At 44.7% G+C, this 16950-nt stretch overlaps 1 protein-coding gene and 1 long non-coding RNA gene across 2 annotated transcripts; both read left to right on the top strand.

Annotated features, from left to right (window-relative positions):
• Positions 1-13903, top strand: tmem65 (transmembrane protein 65). The gene is made up of 7 exons (XM_061060177.1): positions 1-606; positions 7732-7776; positions 8446-8513; positions 8631-8685; positions 9910-9952; positions 10727-10832; positions 11608-13903. The coding sequence occupies exons 1-7, from the start codon at positions 342-344 to the stop codon at positions 11734-11736; spliced, it is 711 nt and encodes a 236-aa protein (XP_060916160.1). The 5' UTR covers positions 1-341; the 3' UTR covers positions 11737-13903.
• Positions 13904-16372: 2469 nt separating this feature from the next.
• Positions 16373-16752, top strand: LOC132991409 (uncharacterized). The gene is made up of 2 exons (XR_009676178.1): positions 16373-16505; positions 16589-16752. It is a non-coding gene; the product is annotated as an uncharacterized LOC132991409 (long non-coding RNA).
• The last annotated feature ends 198 nt before the right edge of the window (positions 16753-16950 follow it).

Here is a 16950-nt window from a genome sequence, read left to right as displayed (position 1 = left end):
CCTGGTAACCTGACACCTTTAGTTCTTCTTCGTCTCTAGCCTGAACTCCATGTGCCAAACTCCTGACCGCCGGTTCTTCTTCTCCGATGAGACAGTTCAGGACGGCACAGAGAGACGACATGACAGCCAGCTGTAAACATAACCCGAGTGTAGGAGAGAAATCCGGTAAAAACCGTCGGGTTGTTTCGGTTTGAATCAGACGTCGGCCAAAAGCAGCGAAGAAGAAATAACTTCTCCCCGAGCGCGAGACGTCAGAGGACTAAAGCCGCGTTAAAGGAGCCGGTTTAACACTTTTATATAGACTTTAAAGACTTTACGCAGTTTGTTTTTATCTCTTTAAAATGCTCACGCTGACCTTACGGAGCGCTCTCCGGCCGATGGGGCCGAAGTTACCGCCGGGACTGAAGCCCTCGGCGGCGGGGAGGCTGCCGTGGACAGGGCGGTGCACACCGAGCTGCAGTCTCGGCACTCACGGCAGGAACGAGCCGAAGGAGCCGCTGAACTCCCCGAAGAGAGCCAAAGAGTTCATCTACCGACTGCAGCCGAAGGAGAGGACGTGTTTACTGCACGAGCTGCAGAGCTTCGAGTCAATAGCCATCGCTCAAGGTAAGACAGAACGATCGCGAGCAAAGGTGACGCAAGAATGTGAGACTGAATGAGAAGCTACAGGTGCGGGAGATACACCGGTGCTACTTGGAAAAATGCATGCACCTCGCAGGACAATGTTAAATCAACCAGACAGTTTCTCCTCTGCGGAGTCAGACACAGTTTGCAGCTCATATTCACTCAGGTTAATAACACGTCTGTTACCGAGACTACAGAACAAGAAGGGCACTCAACTTTATTAAGTATAAACTCCACATGCTCTATCCTCACAGATCTGACCACAGAAAGAACATTCGTATTGTTTTCTAACACCTGCGAGAGGTGCATGCATTTCTTGGCAGGGGGTGCATTTCTCGTCATTACACCTTTATACTCGTTTGTTGCGACTTCGGTATTAAAGCAGGTAACATGTTCGATACTTTTTGATGCTTAAAACGATACGATTTGTTATTTTAATGATCGAAAATGATCGAACTTAAAAAAACAACAACCTGCAGATAAAACCCAAAAGAAAGGAGCATTGTGGAAAGAGCACGAATAAGTTGCCAGTTTGAGTGCAATTTAGAGAGTACGCAAGTTTACCTGCAATTTTTGAACATTTAGTTAAACAACACCATGTGTGTTGGATTTCTGTTTTTGTTGCCATGGTATCAAACAGGTATTGTATCAGAAACACAGAATCCTGAGTGCAGGTGTTAGAATGTTATTAGACGGTGATGACGTGAGAACTGACAACATCCCTTACCTGAGCAGGTGATGTCACTGTACTGGGAGTGCTTATTAGTGGGCGGAGCCTTAGTTTGAATGAAAACCTGCAGACTGTTGTACCTCCCCGGCCTGTGATTGGCCACATCTGAGGAGTTAGACGGGACAGGTAGACTGGTTGATGTTTCGTTCTTTCACACTCAAACAAAGCTCCTGATATTTGGTCGAAGAAAATCTCCAATCAGCTCAGCAGGTGGGCTGTTACCACCTGTGTGTCTCATGGTGCGTTCACTGACCTATTGGTCTCTGATCTTTGCCCACTCTTGCCCCAGCTGCAATCAGATAACGCTGAGACATGGCACATGATCGGTAGACGACCAGCGTGGAGACCACACACACGCACACACACACACACACACACACACACACATTTCTCCACAGAGATGTTGCGTAAGAGTGTGTCTTCTGGGCTCGGTGCACAGGTGTGGAGGGAAGCTGTTGGAAAGCACAGAAACCTGACTGAATCATTTCTTAAAACTTAAAACAATAAAAGCGTGACTACATGTCCCCAAAGCCGAATCCTCCAGGAGCAGAAGAAGAAGAGGCGGCTAACGGTGGTTCCTTGGTTGTTCTTTCCTGGGACGACAGGATGTGACTGAAAGTTTTGAAAGGTCCTAAATATCTGTTCATGTTGTTAAATGTTTTAATGTGGTGAAGATATGATGGGGGCAGCGGAGAAACGAGCCCTGATGTAGACGTTGAATCAGGTCCAGATGCCTCAGGCCCCGTGTCCACCTAGTGTTTTTTTCTGAGCGCCAGCGTCTTTTTTCAAGGTGAAGGAGAAGTGAGTATGGGGACATTTTGAGCTCAATCTTTAATCATTGAAAAAAATAAATAACACACTATCGGCGTCTCTGACGTCTATTATCGTTGCCGTGGTATCGAGGGGGTTTGATTGCTCACAGATCTGGTATCGTGTTTTACTCTGACTCCTCACACTAACTCTGTTTCTGTCGAGTATGAAGATAACGAGAGACTCAAATCTGAGCTGCGTCTGAGCAGCGTGTTCCTTTTATACTCATGAGCTGAAGACCATCTGAAGACTTCAACGGAAACACTTTCAGCTCAATGAGACGACAACGTTCTCATTAAAACAGGACATGTATGATTCACACCTTGAACACACTGTCTGAACTGCAGAGCGTCAGTGTAGAAGAAGACGAGAGCGTGTGACATGTAGTGAAGCAGCTGTGAAGTCGTGTTCATCGTGATGTTTTCCATGCAGATGTGCGACTCTGGAGCTGATGCACGCTGACATCTCCTCCTGAACACAGTCGATGTTTTTAGGCTCAAACATGTTCCTGTTCCTCTGAGCTCTGATGTTTGATCCTCAGCCTGTCACCACCCTCGTTAACGCAGCAGGAAACATGGTGAGTGGGAGGGACTCACACGCAGTACGTCACAGCTCACGGCGTTTAGTGAATGAATTAACGCTGATCCGGCTGGTGAAGCGCTCCGTGGAGTCTCTACTCTGCCAAAGATCTTCTCTACAGGAGGAGCACACTACGCCCAACATTTCTTATTCTTAATCCAACATTCAGGGGGAATGTCAAACCTGGGGTAAAACATTCACATTCAAACTGAAATGAGCCGTTTGAATTCAAAACATACCGTCTGTCAGCGCATCAGGCGGTCTGATGTAGTTTACAGTTTGATCAACGTTACTTGACCTTTACATGACCTCAGTAAATGAAGATGGTGTCTTGGTGGTGTGATTCAGGAGATGCAGACTGACATGAGGGCGACTCGTGTCTCTGCAGACAGCAGCTCACTGATTGGTGGTGAGACACAGGCTCGCTACAAACCTGCAACTCTCCAAGCTGGCTCGCTGTACGACGTTACAGTCAGAATATTTACCTTTCTACTGATGCTACGTGTAGTTGAACAGAATCACAATCTGAACTAAAGAGTGGAGAAGAACATACTGGAGAACAGGAAACATAATGCAGCAGGTTCATTAGAGGTGGCGTGCAGACAGTCTATGGTCGTGCAGCGATCACAGGGAATAAATGTTCTTTAACGTCTTCAATAATTAATCCCATTCTAGAGAATCAGTGTGTGGAAACCAGTCAGTCTCTCTCTCTCTCTCTCCCTCTCTCTCTCCCCCTCTCCTCTCTCTCTCAATTCAATTTTTCAATTCAATTTTCAATTCAAATGGCTTTATTGGGATGACGTTTGGGTTAATGTTGCCAAAGCAAAATTTATAATCATTTACATATGAAATTGGATAATGAAGAAAAATACAATTACATAAAAGAGTAATGAAAATTATTTACAGATGGGTAAACATGTCTTATTATTGTGACCAGACATTGTTTTTTCTTTTTTTAAGGATATCAAACATTGAATACAAATACCTTACAAACAAACCAGTCATGTATTGTGACATGAAGAACCTTGAATATAAATAACCTACATAGAACCCTCTCTCACTCGATGACATGCAGACACATATTCTGCTGATATCTCTACAGTCGAGCTCTCTTCTCCCGGAGTGATTCTCATCTGTTCCTCTTTAGGGAGGGAAAGAAAGCCGGGGATTCGATCATTAAATTGGGGAAAGAAGGTGTCGCTAATGTCTTTATATTTGGGGCAGCTAGTGAGGAAATTAAGTTCAGTTTCCACCTGTCCTGTTCCACAGTGCACACACACTCTCTCTCTCCACCTCCCCCCCTCTCTCTCTCTCTCTCCACCTCCCCCTCTCTCTCTCTCTCCCTCCCTCCCTCCCTCTCTCTCCCTCCCTCTCTCTCTCTCTCTCTCCCCGTGTTGATGTCAGGATGAGGAGAGCTGTGAGTGAAGTTTTATTTCCTCTGAGACTGCAGACACATGTCAGGCTCAGCAGCACCTGGGAGGTTTAGATTAAGAGGAGCCGTTTGATTGACACTTAGATTTAGACCCTCATCTGCGTTCTTAAACCAGTGAGTGAGCCCGGCAGATCAACAGCAGCGTGATATCAGCTTCAACTGAGCCGGAAATGGAGCCTCATGGCACCAGATTGAGATAAAGACAGCCCCCCATTCCCAGCCTACATTATAGAGAGTGAGAGAGAGGGAGGGAGAGAGAGGGAGAGGGGATGACCGACAACGTGAAGAAATAGAGGGAGAAGATGATTGACGGGTGTATTGACGAGTGCTGAGGCTTAAATAAAACTAAATCTATTTCATGAGACAGGTGGGGAGGAGGAGGAAGAGGAGGAGGATGTAGTTAGGGTCTGAGTCCACTTACCCGGTTTGTGCTTGCAGCGCCAGTTACACCAACAAGTTCAGTGTTTTCAGCGCTCAGCATCCTGAGTGCAAGAACACGCTCAGTGTCGGCCGTTTTCTGTAGCTGTGCTCTCACACGTGTCCTCACAGCACGCCGGTGTTCGATATGGCGTTGCATCATGCACGATCCAACGCCTGTGGTCCTAACTGCATCTGTTAAATATTTACTGTGGATTTTCCCCTTGTTTTATTTTGAAGGTGGTCAAACTGAAGTGTGGTGCTTTTATTTTGAAGGTGCATAAACTGAAGTGTGGTGCTTTTATTTTGAAGGTGGATAAACTGAAGTGTGGTGCTTTTTATTTTGAAGGTGGATAAAGTGAAGTGTGGTGCTTTTTATTTTGAAGGTGCATAAACTGAAGTGTGGTGCTTTTATTTTGAAGGTGGATAAAGTGAAGTGTGGTGCTTTTTATTTTGAAGGTGCATAAACTGAAGTGTGGTGCTTTTATTTTGAAGGTGGATAAACTGAAGTGTGGTGCTTTTTATTTTGAAGGTGGATAAAGTGAGGTGTGGTGCTTTTTATTTTGAAGGTTGACAAACTGAGGTGTGGTGCTTTTTATTTTGAAGGTGGATAAAGTGAAGTGTGGTGCTTTTTATTTTGAAGGTTGACACACTGAGGTGTGGTGCTTTGTACTAGCTGTTGACTCAAATCTCAACACTCAGAAACTCCTCAATAAACATCTTGCAGTGAGCTAAATAGAGTTTTTCTCCAGTGTTGATACAGGTCAAAGGTCAAAATGTCAGTCATGATGTGGATATTATTAATGCACCGACTCTCCCCTGATTTTACCTGCACAAACCGACAGAGAGCATCTGAAATACCTGTGGCAATAGCAGCTGTCGCCGCTGTCTCCCCCTCCTATCATGAAAGAAACAACCTGCAGACCTCCAGCTGACAGGAAGTAGAGGCTGCTAGTTAGCGTGAGTTTGTTGGTGAGCAGATTGTGAGACGTCCTGCAGTGACCCGACACACACACTCGGAGAGATGAAACTTCCCCCTCGTCTGTCTGCAGATCTGCTGCTCCTGTATCTGGCACATTGTTCCACTGATGTTAATTTCTGCCTGCGTCAGTCAGACATATTCCTGGACCCGCTGTCCCCGGACTCTCCGTGTTTGTGCTCACACCGCAGTCATTAGAAAGTCAAAACTCTGGAAGTGTGAAAATGGGTTATTCCCTCAGCGCGGCCTGGTATCTTCTGCAGCCTATTAGAAATGAATATCCTTCTTTGTACCAGATAAAACAGTCAACATCCACTGCGCCCCCTCGCTGAGAGGCTGAGACCCTAACTCGGACTTTCTGTTCCCCCTAACCCAGACTTCCAACTCCCCCTAACCTAACCCGGACTTTGAACTCCCCCTAACCTAACCCAGACTTTGAACTCCCCCTAACCTAACCCAGACTTTGAACTCCCCCTAACCTAACCCAGACTTTGAACTCCCCCTAACCTAACCCAGACTTTGAACTCCCCCTAACCTAACCCGGACTTTCAACTCCCCCTAACCTAACCCGGACCTTCAGTCCTTGGATGGATGGTAAATTACGTTGTTGATAAAAGCAGCAGTGACAGAAGAGCAGCAGCTCTCAGTCAGGACTCAGGAGAGCAGGAGGAGGACTCAGGAGAGGAGGAGGAGGAGGAGGACACATTCCTCGACATCTTTCCTGTGAACTTTTCTGTCATGTTTTACTGTCTGCAGGCCAAGTGGACGCCGCTCCGCCCCCGCCTGTCCCTCCGGCCCAGAACTGTGATGAGTGTCACTCAGAGTGGTGCATTCAGACCGAGGTCGTAACAGAACTAAAGAGTGGGGAAGAACATACTGGACAACAGGAAACATAATGCAGCAGGTTCATTAGAGCACGGAGATCGTAGAGGTGGCGTACAGACAGTCTATGGTCGTGTACCAATCATAGGGAATAAACGTCACCACCCCCTCCCACTCGCTCCAGGTGAATTCTCCTGATTATATCCTGCTGCGTTCTCACATCAGCTCACTCTGACTTTCTGCAGAAAAAAACAAGAAGGCTGGAGGAGAAACTCCGGGTGTAGGACGTAGTTAAAGTGAGCGCTGTGCAACATGGAGGTGTGTGTTTATTTGTTTGTTTGTGTGTTTGTGCGTGTGTGTGTGTCCTAAAATAGACGGCGACCTTTCCACAGTAACAGTGTCCTCTGAGGTGTGATTCTGTCCACAGTGCTGCTTCCTGTTTGCTCCAAACATTAGTGGAGCTCTTTTTGCAGACGCACAAAGTTTGCAGAAAAGTTTGCAGAAGAAGAAGAAGCAAACAGTGAGATGACGAAGTGAAGGACTGAGCACGAGCAGACGGTGTCTGACTGAACTCTGAGCCACTGACCCTCTTGTGTGTGTGTGTGTGTGTGTGTGTGTGTGTGTGTGTGTGTGTGTGTGTGTGTGTGTGTGTGTGTGTGTGTGTGTGTGTGTGTGTGTGTGTGTGTGTGTGTGTACACGGCAAGAAGGATTTCAAAAGTGTGTTACCTGATCCGTTTGAACTGTTACAAATGTTTTGAAGTATTTTTAAGAATATATTTTTACTTTGGTGTTTGGAGTCTGACTGTGAGACTCCAAACGCATGCTAGCACAAGCTAACCGGCGGTATTTGTCACCTGCCTGTCCAACAGGAAGCAGACCAACTCCACGTTCACGGGTAAAAACACAAGGTTCACCCTCGTTTTAGAACGAGCTTTATCCGCTTGGTGTTTCACCTCACTGTCATATTCACCGGTTTGAATGGCGTCCAATCACTGAGTTGTATCCACTCCTAAACTCACCTGCTGCGCTGTCATTGGCTGGAGGAAACACACCAGCTCCGCCCAGAAACGTCCCGAGTCAACCAGAACAAACCAGAACAGTAAAATCCAGTCAGAGGACAGAGTCAGACACAGTCACCACCACACATGTATGGAGGCCCAGAAGGGACGATGGAGCAGCTTTACTTTAGGAGAAGTCTGTATTTTATTTTGAAGAAAGAAGCTGATCTATTTTATTTTGAAGGAGAAAGCTGCTCTATTTTATTTTGAAGGAACATGACACTGTCTTTAAACAGTTTCTGAATAAACTCCTGCTGATGTGCTTTTTTTGTTTTCTCAGAGACGTTGGCTCCCTCGCCGCCGACTGCAGCTCAGATCAGATACGGTGAGAGATGGACACACACACACACACACACACACACACACTGTTATCCACTGTGATAGGATAGGAAGAATATGCAGCATGCAACCTTTTTTAATGATGTCAGCGTTTCAGACCTAAACATTTGTTGAGTCACTTCTCTAAAAACTGTGTGTGTGTGTGTGTGTGTGTGTGTGTGTGTGTGTGTGTGTGTGTGTGTGTGTGTGTGTTTCTAACCAGTCTGTAATTATCTTTGTTGGTTTTTCTCGTACGTCATTCCATCATGTAATGATTTTTGTTCTTTGAAGTCTGAACATCAGAGAGAGATTCTTCCTGCAGACGGAGACTCAGCGATGGGTGAACTTAATAATTGTGTTGAGGTTGTCAAAGTGTGAAACTCTGATAGTATTAAAAACAACAGACGCTAAAGAAACGATGAAGTCCATATTCAGACAGATGTTGGGTTGTGAATGTGAGTGAGGCTGGTTGTCTGTCTCTATATGTCAGCCCTCTGATTGGCTGCTGACAGTCCAGGGTGTAACCCCGCCTCTCGCCCAATGACAGCTGGGATCAGCTCCAGCGCCCGTGACCCTGAACAGGAGAAGCCGTACAGATGATGGAGGGATGTGTGACATGATTACAGATAGTTTGATGATCTGTCCATCATTAACTCTTCTCTCTGTCTGTTCTCAGTTTTATTCCATAACGCCCTCCCCTTCGTTGGCTTTGGTTTCCTCGACAACGCCATCATGATCGCAGCAGTAAGTGACCTCATTTACGCCGACATGAAGTCGGACTTTAAAACCTTCTCTGGATTTGAAACAGACGGAGTAACATTTAGCCTAGAAATCAGACGTAGTGTTCTTGTGTCTCTCCAGGGGACGCAGATCGAGCTCTCCATCGGGGTCACTCTGGGGATCTCCACCATGGCGGGTAAGAACACTTCACATGGAGCACCCCCAGTACGCTTGACTAGTGTGAGCGCTCCGTACACTTCCTCGGCCCTGGCACGCTTTGTAGAGGGGGCTTCAGCACGGTACGGTTACTCATGCACGAGCACGGGTAGACAGCGTGGACGTGACGAATAAAAGCCGTATCGACAAAAGCGACTCAACATAAGATAATTAACCTGTGAGATTCTTTTGCAGCTATTAAAGTCATTTTGATCTTCCAGCCGTTTAGAAACAAAATATGTCAAATACCAGATTTCACCTGTAAGTCCCCACAGGTGTGCTTTAATTCAAGCTTAACTCTTTGACACCAGCTCCTCCATCCTCCTCCACTTGAGGACTTTGATGACTCCCTCAGCAGAAGTCTCATCGGCGTGTTGTCGCTGCACGCTGCTCTCCAGCTCACTTCGGGTCTTTATTAGAGAACTGAGCGCTGTGATCCCAAAAAGGCACCGAGCCCGCCTCCTCCCTGTTTTCAACACCAGATTATTCCGTTTCCATGGATACCTGGCTCCTATTTCCTCTGCAAAGTGCAAATCAGAGGCTGGAGACGGGCCATAGATCAATAGCTGTGCTTGGGCTCGAGCTTCATTTTAGTTTCATCACCATCCATCGTGCACAGATGCTCTGAGTTTACAGATTTCATTATTTCAGTCTCCTCCACTCAGGGTCCAGGTCTCTGTGAGCGCTGGGATCAACTAGAGAAGAGCTAAACTTGGAGGGAAAGTTGATTTGAAGCCGTCCATCTGCTGTTTTCATCCCGCAGGAAACTCAGTGCATCGTCGCTTTGAACGCCTTCAGAGACAAACTCGTTCTCAGCACATGACTGTGAACAAATCTATTCTCCAGCTCGTGGTCAGCAGCGCCCTGTGACAGCACTCTCCTCATACGTGCAGAGTAGACGGGAGTACAGAGGGTGTGAATGTGATGGAGCTGAAAGCTGATTGGTGGTTTCTCTTACGGGGCTCTTTGAAATGTAAAAATCTTAACATCACTCCTACTGACTCAGTGCGCTGCTCTAACCTGTTTGTTCTAACACAAAGACCTGTATGTGGGACACACTGCAGAGTTTATGTAGACTCACACTCGGTCCCTGAATCTCAAACCGTCACCTCCGGGAGATGTGCATCCCGCTCCGCTGTGCAGCATGTTCACTTTCTGTGTTTCAGAGAAAAATCAAAGTGTCTCTCTCTCTGTGTTGTTGCAGCTGCAGCTCTGGGGAACCTGGTCTCAGATCTGGCCGGTCTCGGGTAAGAAGTGTTTAAAGTGGTCTCTGAGGGTTCAGATGTTTGAAGATGCTGCAGGTTTAAAAAAAGAAAGTAGAACAGGGTTTCTCTTTGTTCTGCTGTAGATGAAATATATAAATATTATATTGACTTTGTTCTCCTCGTGTTAAAACACCCTCCTCCTCTTCCTCCTCTCACCCTCCCACTCTCATGGTAAATGTTTCTGTTTCTGTTGTCTTTCTCTCGTTTTATAACTATAAGTAAGGCTTGTTTTCTATGATATCACGTGTTAGACTGTCTGAGGGTATCTAAAGTCTCCTGCTGCTTCAGGTTTGTTATTCACTGTGTGTGTGTGTGTGTGTGTGTGTGTGTGTGTTTGTGTGTGTACGTTTGTGTGTGTACGTCTGCGTGTGTCTGTGTGTTTGTGTGTGTGTGTGTGTGTGTGTACATCTGTGTGTGTACGTTTGTGTGTGTACGTCTGTGTGTGTATGTGTGTTTGTGTGTGTGTGTACGTTTGTGTGTGTACGTCTGCGTGTGTCTGTGTGTTTGTGTGTGTGTGTGTGTGTGTACATCTGTGTGTGTACGTTTGTGTGTGTACGTCTGTATGTGTGTGTGTGTGTGTGTGTGTGTACGTTTGTGTGTGTACGTGTGTGTGTGTACGTTTGTGTGTGTACGTCTGCGTGTGTGTACGTTTGTGTGTGTACGTCTGCGTGTGTGTGTGTGTGTGTGCGTGCGTGCGTGCGTGCGTGCGTGTGTGTGTGTGTCTGCGTGCCTGCGTGCGTGTGTGTGTGTGTGCAGCCTTGCAGGTTATGTGGAGTCTCTGGCCTCCAAACTGGGGATGCAGGTCCCTGATCTGACGCCCAAACAGGTGGACATGTGGCAGACCAGAGTCAGCTCTCACATGGTGGGTAGAGACTTTCCTCAGGAGGCTGTTCACTCTGCTGTGTGTTTTCAAAGTCCTAACGAGGACACTACAGAGACGATCTAAAGTTTAGGGCTCTGGTCATATGTAGGTCAGGAGCGGGAGAACAAGGGTTAACTGGAATAGAATCAGACGGTCTTTCTCAAAGTGCTGTAACTGAGCCCAGCCGCCATCACGTCTTTGTACGTTCATATTGATTCTGTGATGGCGTTATATTGGCGTCCCAGTTTGTGAGGTCACATTGAGTTTCGGCGTTGAGGAAGCAGGACACAGCTGGAGCTCTACATACACACACAGTCAGACATGTACACACACACACACGTGATTACAGACAGGAGGCGTTCAGCTGACGCACTGTGGGAAGGAAGCAGAAGCAGAAGCTGAGCAGAAAGCTGCAGCTGCTGCATCAGAGAGCAGTGAGTAATGAGGAGAGCGTGATGTCTGCAGAAAGATGAGTTACTACCTGTTTACACACACTATGTTGTGCACGCTGCTCTCCGTCAGCGCCACGGTTTGGCTCCAACCAACGGAGTGCACCGCCCCCCACTGCGTCCGTTTCTGGAGCATGAGCGCAGCTGTACTCACGGAATCACGCGGGATTAAAGAGAACAACATGTAGCTTTGTCTTTCTGAGGATGATTTGTTGTTCTTTCGGCGCCTGTTTTGACTTCATGTTGATAAAGTGATGGAGTTTACCATCAGGAGTAGATCTGTAGATTTTAATTTTATGATGCTGTTGGTGTTTTTCGTCCTGCAGGGGAAAGGCATCGGAGTGACCATCGGCTGTATCCTGGGGATGTTCCCACTGCTGTTGATGGGCGACGATGATGACAAGAAGGAGAAAGAAGAGAAGCCCTGCAGCGGCTCGCAGTCCGACTCGTCCTGAGCGTGAGCGCTGCATCTTTAACCCTTCAGCCAAACAAACAAACAAACAAACAAACAAACAAACAAACAAACAATCAAACTCTCCTCCTACACGACACGGTCAACGCTGCTGATGTCACAAGTATTGACACTGAATGTGTCAGCAGTCTGTGTGTCCCTGCTCGGCGTGCTCGGCGTGCTGGGCGCTCTCGGCGTGCTCCATCAGCACACACGTCTGTTTGCTCCGTCTGGACGTCTCTTTAACTTCTCTAACTCTGCATGTTTAGAGTCCATCATCAGTCCAGCAGTGGACGCCACCACCAGAGACACAAACACTCCTGGAGGAAGAACTCCCTCATTCTTCCACACGAGGGCACTACTTCATGTTTTTATTTTCATGCATATTTAATTTAAAACTTCTCGTAGATATCGGGAGACATCAAACTAAAGGAACAAAGCGTGCAGATAATGTTTACAACACTATAAAATAATCAGTCTAACCTTTACTTGTTCTCACTTTAAAGAGCAGGTGTGAGTCTGTGTAAAAAGATGGACGACACTTCTCCACCTTCTCATGGAACAAAGTGAAGCCAAAATCTACCTCCCGACAGGTGCGGACATATCGTACCGGTGACGTCATTTGGAGTCAGAGTTGGACTCCGCCCTTTCCTCTAACCAAAACACTAATTTACCTTCCTGCTGAAAGGTCAAAGGTCGCTCCGGTGGGTTCAGTCACAGCAGAACAGATTCTAGTGTCTGTTTGAAGCAGACGCTCACGGTGATGAAAAGTTGATTCTTGTGTTTGTGTTTGTTACTTTTCCTCTCACCGTTCCTCCTCTACTCTGATAATCTGCTTCACAGAGCAACACAGGAGCCTCATTGGTCAACACAGCTATCAATCAAAGACCTCTTACACCTTGAAATAACGGATGAAAACTGAACTTCTCTGAAACATGAACACTGTCAAAAATCAGCGTGATAAGAACTATTAACCATATTAGAGAAACATTGATCTGCATGTGTTTTGATTTTATAGTTTGTCCCATCTGTTAACATGGAGGAGGTGGAGCTTATGACCTATACTGCAGCCAATGAGCAGGGGGAGCTCTAACTGTTTTGGCTTCACTTTCAGGGAGCTGTCATGTCGTCCATCTTGTTACACAGACTGTTAGACAAACTTTGATTTATTTTAATTGATGATCTTTTTTTTTCTTTTGATCTATTATGATTATTTTTATTGTTCATTATTTACAGATATATTTAAGAAGCTGAAATCAAATAATCTACATTACTCATCTCATTAAATGTCAAATATAAGATTTAATTTTATATTAAATTTAAGTTTGTGATGAGACACTTTGAACACTCGAGTACATTTTAAAACGAGTGTTGGCGGTTTGAATCTTTAATATTTTAAACATGTCAGAGGATCCGTGCGTCCTCTGCTACGTCTGTGGGAACGTTTTTGTTAAATGCTTCAAAATCTTCACCTGTTTATGTACAGATGTATGAGGCGTTCAGGGCCGACAAACTGTCTGGAAACTTGAGTTTTCACCTCAGTTTTATGCTTTAACGGATGTTTTCTTTTTCTCTCTGACATCTCTTCTCCTCTTCCTCTCCTCTGTTCCTCCTCTAATCCTCCTCTTCCTCTCCTTCCTCTCCTCTGTTCCTCCTCTAATTCTCATCCAGCCGTCTGTGTGATTAGTTTTGAGCTTGTTTCCTCAGACTTGAAGCTACAGATGGTCAGGATTTTCCTCACAACACCGAGCCAAAAAAAACAAAACTGTTCAAACTACGAGAGTTCTCCCTCCCTCTCTCGCCTCCTCTCTCTCCCTCCCTCCCTCTCTCGCCTCCTCTCTCTCCCCCTCTCTCCAGCTTTATTTATATATTAAAAGAGTTTTTTGAAACAAAGTTAATCCTTTTAATCATCACTCTAGTGATTCTCCCCACTCGTTTCTTTTTGAAGCTTAAACTTATGATTAAAGACGAAGGTGTCTATGATTTTCTGTCTTACATCCAAGAGCTAAAACTGAAGTCTGTCTTCATATCAGCTGTTTTTTTATTTTGGCGCATTCAAACATCAGATTAATGAGCACATGATGTCATGAGGAGAAAAGAGAGACGGTGACATCTGACATAAAGCCACAGCTCTGTGTCACTTCCTGTTTTACCACGCGGTTATAAAAAGATGTCGAGAAGGAGTTTGAGGAAGTCTTTGTGAGAAAGGTGAACTTCTCTGCATGTTATTGAATAGACTGATTGTCTATAGAGACACTGATCCTTCCACATGCTGAAATCTGAAGAAGCTGAATCTGGAAATATTGGAACAATATTTAAACGAGTGTTTGGAAGTTTTTTATTAGTGGATGAAGTTTAAAATTGTGGGACGAGGAGCAATAAACCATCTGTTGGTAAATAATTAAGTCATGATGTAATAATCCTCTTCTGGATGCTGTTTGTTACGATGGAAACCTCGACATGTATGTATTTCTATCATCTTGTGTGTGTGTGAGTGAGTGAGTCTCAGATTTCATTCAGTTTTATTTCTCGTGATGTAAAAGAAAAGACAACATGTTTGAGATGTTCTGAAGCGCAGTGAGATAAGTGCTGTGTGGTGCTGCCCTCTGGTGGACAGTGTGGATCAGCAGATCGTGCACTGAAACATGTCTGTAAAATAGAACAGTGATAATGACGGGGTTTGTCTGTACTGTGTGCATAAGAAACTAAGACAATAAAGTGTGCAGTGTTTACCTCCTCAGGTGATTCTGCAGTCTGAAGCTCTTTTTGTTTTACTCACCGCTGACGGACGAAGACAAGCTGAAGTTTACTGTAAGAGGAGGCGGAGGCTGATCTCAGGTCAGATTTATCACTCACTTAATTTACTCGAGCACAGAACTGTGGATAAAACGTCTGATCATGTGTCCAGTCACAACCCCCCCTCAGAGTGCGGACGTATCAGTATCAGTTATTAACTCATAACGTTTATTCCAGATGTCATGATTACAAATCAGTCCAAAAGGAAGTTGTGGTGTCAGAACTTAATTTACAGCGACTATCAAATGAATTCAAAACTGAATCCATGTTTTGTGTTCCTCTGAGGCTGAGAGGCGTCACAGTGTTCTTGAGTTAATAGGAGACTTGGATATCTAATGTTTCCACAAAAGGACCATGACACTGTAACAGATCCCGGATCACAGCGACTTCTTTCACAGTTAGTTTTTCGCTTTGAAGATGTGATATAGACTGATTAATACGTAGAGAGTCATTTAAAGTTCATGGGTCTGTAATATGTGAACTTATCATTTATTTACCTGCAGGTAAAGAAGCTGCATGAATCTAAATATTCACCGTAGACCTTTGAAATGCATTTATTGGCACTATTTCAGAAGAACACCTCAGTGAAATGTTGTACAATAAAAAACAAAGAAATCCATGGCAGCATTTACCAAAACGTAGTGACTTGTTTAAGAAAAAAAAGTCAACATATCGAAAGGAAAAAACACAGACATCTGCTGTCCCCACTCAGAAACAGGAAGGACTCCACACACACAGAGGGTGGGGTCTTATATCCAACTTCCACCTCATTGGTTGATTTGTCTCCCCATGCATTTAGTAAATTATCTTCTGTTACTGATACGCTTCTTTTTATCACTTTATTTAACCCTCGGTGTGTGTGGAGGCCTCACTCAACTCTTAGACAGTTTCATCGAGTCGTCACAGGTTCAAACATTCAGCTTCATTCGCTTTTTATCGCATCAGCTTCACAAGTGTGTTTGACCTGCACAGAGCAAAACCTGAACAGGAACAAAACCTGCACAGGAGGAAAACCTGCTCAGGAGAAAAACCTTCACAGAAAAGAAACCTGCACGCTTACATGAAACGGACAGTAAACTGATCCAAACAGATAAAAGAAGAACAAACAGATATCAAACAGACTTCAGTCATCAAACATGGCGTCAAACTGCCGTCACACTAAATATGAAACATTAATAAAACAGATTTCATGACGAGCAGCATCTACAATGCATTCTGGTCTACGAGGGGCAGACGGATCAAAAAGTAGTTCCAGTAGAAAAAAGCGAACTATATTAAATCTTTAACTAAAAAAGAACAACATGCATATTTAAATATCTTTGTTAAGGTTTTAAATGCTCAACAGTCAGGAGTGTAGAAATAAAGAAACTATTTAATGGACAAACTTTCAAATGAATAAATACATAAATAATGTTTCTCCTAATAACGCATTATTAACAGTAAGTATTACGGAGCAACAGGGGACGCTATTGGAGCTTGTTTAGCTAATTTACCATCATGTTGGTTAGCTCTTTGGGCTAATTGACATTTAATCACAAGCTATCACAGGTTTATATATTTGTCGCAGTTACGTGAGTAGTATTGCACAGCAGGGTATATGCGGGTTCAGTTTGAAATGTTCCCGGTTAATAGAGGATTTTCTCACTTATTCACGAATCTAAAAGCCCTTTTTGGCCCCATAAGGGCCCGAGTACACAGAGGAGCGCCGTTTCCTGTTACAGTGCACTTGACAGGCACTCTTCTCAGCTGCTGTGCGGCGCATGTGCATAAAAGTTAAAACATATTCAACTTCTCCGCTCAAGACGCGGAGTTGCAGCGCTTGTCAATTTCACTTTATGCAGAAGCAGCCAAACTTCTGGAGCACCTGATGCGACCCGTCTCCGTGTGTTCGGGCTCTAAGAAGGTTTAGCTCACTGCTAGCTGAAACATCTTGATGTGTAGAGAATATTTAATAATGCTGGACAAACAATTAAAGATGTCTGACAGATTTAGTTTTTAGGCTACAGTGCTAGCTTCTGCTAAAACAGTCATATTGGGCCCGTGTCATAGCCAAACTTAAGATAAAAAAGCTAACAATTACAGTCCAAATGTCAGGTTTGGGGTCATAATTCTTTTGTTGTCTGGTTGTATTATACACAATGATTTTCTTTAATGTAAAAAGCATGATGTTAGATGAATTTCACATTAACAATAGTTGACTGTGATATTTGTAGGCTATCCATCATTTAACTAGCTAGCCAGCTTTCTTTCCTGGTTCTTACTAGCTAACTTTAACAATGAATGTTATTTAAATCAGTGTGTGTCAGTGTCCTGGTTTTATCGTTTAACTTACTGCCTCACTGAACCTTTTTATCTTAACCATTTTAGATGTTGGCAAGATCGCTAGCTAGTTAGTGCGCTAGTTTCGCTAGGTAGGCTAGTT

This window comes from Labrus mixtus, chromosome 16 (assembly GCF_963584025.1).
Source record: "Labrus mixtus chromosome 16, fLabMix1.1, whole genome shotgun sequence".
NCBI classification, from domain to species: domain Eukaryota; kingdom Metazoa; phylum Chordata; class Actinopteri; order Labriformes; family Labridae; genus Labrus; species Labrus mixtus.
This window is presented reverse-complemented; position numbering and strand designations above follow the sequence as displayed.